At 36.8% G+C, this 5,769-nt stretch overlaps 1 protein-coding gene across 1 annotated transcript in view; it reads left to right on the forward strand.

The window, feature by feature from the left end:
- The window catches only part of il2rb (interleukin 2 receptor, beta), a 12,862-nt gene that overhangs the window by 1,922 nt on the left and 5,171 nt on the right, over positions 1-5,769 (forward strand). Inside the window, exons 6-7 of the mRNA XM_014012845.1 lie at positions 135-283; positions 4,283-4,478. Of these exons, the coding sequence (XP_013868299.1) occupies positions 135-283; positions 4,283-4,478 (345 nt within the window). The remainder of the gene's footprint in view (positions 1-134; positions 284-4,282; positions 4,479-5,769) is intronic.

Genomic DNA, 5,769 nt, shown 5'->3' on the forward strand with positions numbered 1-5,769 from the left:
ATATTATATATAATATGTATTTTTTATTTCTATAAAATGTCTATTTTAATCAATCTTGTGCAACTTTTAACTTAATATTCTAAAGCCATTTCATGCACTTTTGTTATAAAGTATCTGTGTGTGTTTGTCTGCAGTTAAAATGCATCCTCCAGGCGCTCCTCGTGTCAGCATCACCGTCAACGACACRCAGATATGGTGGAGTCTGGGAGAACCCGTCTCTTACCTTTTCAGATCAGAGTTTGAGTTCCAGGTTCAGGTCAAACAGAACATCCAGTCATGGGCGGTGAGCACGATTCAACATTTTTTAAGATCTCAACATTATAATATTTACCATGTTTTATTAACTTAAATACAAACTGTCAAGATAGACAGTGTTTTGTTACACACTAAATCTTTCTTTGTTGATCCCTGAATGGAAAATGTATTGTGCATCATTATTTTATGAAAAAAAGAGCACAATATCAAATGTTTCTTTATTTAAAACTTATCTTGTGTACTGAAGTGAGCAGCAGATTGTTTAATGTCTCAAAGCTGTGCAGGGTTATACATTAAAATAAATAATGTGCAGTATTCTTTATTTCCTTACAATCTGTCAGTTTGTGGCACAGAGTCGGCCCATTTCGCCTCCTTACGGAAAGATAAGCTGCTTGAAGTAGCCCGGTGGTCAGTGTTGTGGTTTTCTAAACCTGAGGCTGCAGGTTTGAACCCATGTTGCATCTGGCAGAAAATAATTACCAAGTTGCTCACTTAACTTGCTGTGGCAATCCCTGAAGATGGATATTTCTGAGAGAACAACTTACCCTCAAAGCTGAGAAGTCAGAAAAGACATAAAGGAAACAAACTGTCACACAAGATGTGTTCAGGAGTGATTAACTTTAAAGGACATAAAGATTTTTTTTAAATTCTGTACAGCTTTTCCTGCATCTTGTTTTGTATTTACCACAGCTTCCATCTGCTCTGAGAATTGTGTCCTCTTGTTCAGAAGTTGTGTCCCATCTGGCAGTGCACTGCAAAAACTGTCCATCTAACCAAGTCTTACAATCTTGTATCCAGTCTAAAAGTATTTTTAATCTTGTTTTGAGACTGGCGTACTAATCAAGTGCAGAATGTGTTAGATCACTGATCTTGTTAGCCAGGAATTTTTTCCTTATTTAAAGAAGTCATGCCAATTGCAGTTATCTTAATGCATTGGCAGATTTGTTCACTTAATTTGACTTAATTTGAGAAGATTCAGGCTATAATACAGAATTTTCAAACTTAATTTTAGATGGCTAAATTTTGCAGTGTGTTTTGATGTGCCATTTCTTAAGATGCATCTGACATAATAAGACAGAAAAAAGAAATCCGCCTGCTGATTATTCTTAAAATTGGTTTGGTATAAGATCCTTTAAAGTCGCTGCTTCCCTCCAAACCACAAGATATGCAACATCTTTATCTCAAAATCTCTGCTCTGGCCTTTTTGTGTGAACAGCCCGTGTTGTATTTCTCACCCTGGCTTTTGTCCAAATATAAACCCAGGTGTCAGTTGCCCACAATAAACTATAGCAATCACCTCTGCCAGGAAGGGAGGCAAAAAAACTAACTTTATAGCCATGTTCGGTGGAAGTAGTGAACCTAAAATGCAGAAACAAAACACAAAAACTCAAAGGTAAAATAACTGATTTATTAACAAAAAAACAACAAGGCTGATGAGATGGCAAAAATACTATAGAAAAACTTGAAGGAACAAATGTGAATGACATGAAAAGCTAAACACATGGACGAGGTTCAAGCAACACGACAAGGGTCTAAAAAAAAAAAACCCGCAAAATAAAAGCATAAACCAGGATGGGAATAAAACGAAGACTATGCCAATATTCCAGTTAAAGCCTTAACTGAACACCTTTGACTTGCCTTTGATGAATATGAAGTGATTGATCCTACACATCCCACAGCTACGACAGTGTCTGAGTATTAATGCAGACAATGGGACTCTGGGTTGTACTGGAAGTCTGAAGTTTACAAAGTAAAAAGAAAGGAGGCAAGTACAAAGCCCTGAGGTACTCCTGTCCATTTGACCAGTAAACTTCTAGATTGAACAGAGTTGAAAGCACCAAAGAAATTATAGAAAATAATACTCGCAAAATTACCTTCTTTGTCCAGTTGGGAGCAGCTATCAACTTTTCAGATTTAAACCCTAAGGTGAAAAGTGAACTACCATATGATCTTGAAAGGCCGACTTTCTCACATGATCCCAAGAACAGATTCTCCAGAACTTTTCTCAACCCACAAATAAACGCCTTTTGCATTGGTGCAAGGGGGGCATAAATTAAAAGATATAAGTAAAGTCCCTTGGGGAGGACATGGTCTGAGTCTTCAGTCTTTTTCTTGTTTTGTGGGTTGTAGACCCGTGATCAAATTGCAGCATAAGACTCTAAAGGTGTGTCAGGAAATCTGTGGGTCCTGGGAGGAGGGTGAGGCTTCTGTTTGAGTGGGACGCTGTGGGTGAGCGCATGATTCCCAAGTCTTGATCTGAACATGTAAAAAAAGTAAATAAAAAAAGGTTCCTGAGTGTATTTAGACTTCAAGTCTTTTACAAGTCATGGCAGCACGACAGCTCAGTGGTTAGCACCTACGCCTCACAGCAAGACGGTCCTGGGTTTGATCCCTGGTTTGGACCTGGGGTCTTTCTGTGCAGAATTTTCTTGCATGGGTTTTCTCCGGGTACTCCGGTTTCCTCCACACCCTAAAAACATGTACAATAGGTTGCCTCCCTTGAAAAAGAGATCTGTGATCTCAGTGAGATTTGCCTGTTTAAATAAAGGTATAATGCGTTAAAAAATGATCTTATTTCTTCTTCAGTGACCCAAAGCTGTCCTAGTGAGAGTGGTTTTCTATACAAAGAAGCATATCTCTCAGTAGCTATATGTACATTCTCAATAATATATTCTAATAATAATAAGGAATTAGGAATAAGGTATAATCTGAATGTATCACTTTCATGGTTACAAAATGAATTAATCAGATCATGACGAGCCTTTACATGCACCAGCCTGTTACTCAGGACAGAAGTACTGACATGCACAGAGTTGTAAATGTTCCCTAAAAAACACAGAAGAAGTTCTACTTCTTTGATAAACATAAACAAATGTTCTGTGTCTTCTGAGTGCCCAGAATAGACCTTTGCCACGTTTTAATACCGGTGGAGCCATTACTGCACTCTGTATTCCTACCCTTTCAACCATATAGATGATCGATAATTTTGAGCTATTTCCAATAGAAATGTATTGCTATTTGCTACCCGACCAGAATTGTTTCCCTGACACAATTAGCACTAGCCAGTCAGAAATATATCAGGTGTACTAGTGTTGTCATAAAAATTGAAATATCAATACGTATATTGATATTTTTAAAAACAATATTGTATTGATCCTCTTTTTTTTATATTAATACCCCACACATCAACCATTAGGGGGCAGTGTAATGGTGCATGATTCCTGGTACAGAATGCTGCAAGTGAGATCGATGAGTAAGCAAAATGGCCAGTAGTATTCTTGAAGCGCCTTTGTCCTTAAAAGCAAAAGTTTGGACACTTTTTTCCTAATTATAAATATATAGTATATTTTATGATATTTTGCTGATTTTGTTGAGTCAGTGGCATTGAACAATAAGTGTAAAYTAATATTGTATTGAAATAAATCTAACTGCACTGTATCAAGAATCAGTAGTATTGATTRGCCATGTCCGAGGTGATACCCAGCCCTAAGGTTGACAAAGGGTGCACATGCACAGTCAYGTCAGTTTTCCACAACCAAATCAGAATAAGTGTTGACAGGTCTACAAGTCTTTTAGTGTTTACCAAAACCATTGAGATTTAAATTACCAGATTTTTTTTTTAATTTGTGGAGAGGTTGAGAAGCAGTATTACACATCCATCACATGTATTAATAATAAAATCAATGTCTCCTATTTGCAGTTATCAGGAAATTGCAGGTGTAGTAACTAATAGCTAAACTGGCAACTGCTGAGCTTAATGCTAAGATGGGTGAAGTGCCTTATTTGCATTTAAAGTGACAGCACCAAAACGAGTTGCTCTCAGACACACCTCAGAACAGAGGTGAAACCTGGGCCTGTGGAGCAACAAAAACCAGGAATTTAAACCAAATCGTTGCAGTTCCACTTTATATAGACCCCAACTGAATGATTTAGCACAGCAGAATTGATCCTGCTTGCTGTAAACTTATTCTGCGTACCTACTCACTTATTTTAAAACTTTGTGGAATTGTCTTTCTTCTATCATCAGGAGTCCAAGAACTTTCCTACACAGAATCATCAGGAGCTGAGGATACCTGTTTCGGAGCTAAGTGGTGCCTTGCAGGCCAGAGTGAGAGTCAAGCCTATTAACAGAGAAAATAGCCACTGGAGTGACTGGAGTCCGACAACGTCCTGGGAGGTAGCAACATACAAATTGGGTCCATCGACCAAACAAACCATACAAGGTAGAAAGAAGAACTTCATATTTGTATTCATTGGTTTGAGTGACAGCTGATGTTCACATGCAAACTTTTACACAGCAAAAATGCCAGTGTTAATTTCAACACCAACAATGTGTCTATATGTGAAAGTGTTTTAACACCCATTTATTTATTTGTTTGTTTGTTTGTTTAACACCAACAAGTGTTTAATATTCTATAATACTGGGTGTCATATTAACATAAGAATAGTGTTTGTGTTAAAATATGGAGTTAAAAGTAACACCAGTATATATTATTACCAAAGGAAGTTGTGGTGTTAGTAAAGTTAACAGACTCCACAAAGTGTCAATACACCATATATCTGAGAGAATAAATTTAACACTCAGACTTAATATCAAACTCTCTGTAGAGCTGCATTAACACTACTCAGTGGTTATTAGAAAATTAAAATGGAGTCACTCTTCACCCACCAGGAAGTACCTCTCACTCATGGTGTCAATTTATGGCCAATAACACAAACTTAAACTTGAACAAACTGAACAAGAAAACTAACCAGAACAACCAAATTTTTATTCTCACGAACTTCTTTAATAGTCATAAACATGCAAACACATAATTTCTACAAGATTACCCAGCATTCCTTGCTGAGAAAATATTGGTCTGTCTGACATGAGGTGGAAGAGGGTGGGGCTTTTCAGAATACTGCTGAAGACATTATTGGGGTTTTTTGTTATATACTGATTTTAATTACACTACACAAGGTGTGTTATATTTTATGATAGAACTGTAATGACTGTTAAATGTGACTTTTGATTAACTTGATGATTCTATATTAATAGTGACATGCCTGGTAACAAATACAACACATATTTGAATTTTGAATCATTAGGATAAATTTTTTTTATTGTTTGAGGGCGTAGCTTCGATAAAATGATATGGATCCCCTCTTCACTGATGACATAATCAAAGAGGCGGAGTCATGCCGTGAAGCTTTTGATAAAACTTATTGTATTTTTTGATTCGGTCTGATTTCCTGGTACCATTAAACCGGACATCGGCAAAGAGCGCTCTTTGGTTCTGTATGGCTGTTCTTTAAAACTCTCTCAATGTCTTTGCACATTCTCTGTATGGTTTCACATACATCCTGGTAACGAACATGAAAAACGACGATTTCCTACACTGCTTTCAACACTGCATGGTGATAACAACACTAGTAAGTGTTATACAGGTGCTGGTCATAAAATTAGAATATCGTGAAAAAGTAGATTTATTTCAGTAATTCCATTTAAAAAGTGAAACTTGTATATTATATTCA

This window comes from Austrofundulus limnaeus, unplaced genomic scaffold, assembly GCF_001266775.1.
Source record: "Austrofundulus limnaeus strain Quisiro unplaced genomic scaffold, Austrofundulus_limnaeus-1.0 Scaffold96, whole genome shotgun sequence".
NCBI classification, from domain to species: Eukaryota; Metazoa; Chordata; class Actinopteri; order Cyprinodontiformes; family Rivulidae; genus Austrofundulus; species Austrofundulus limnaeus.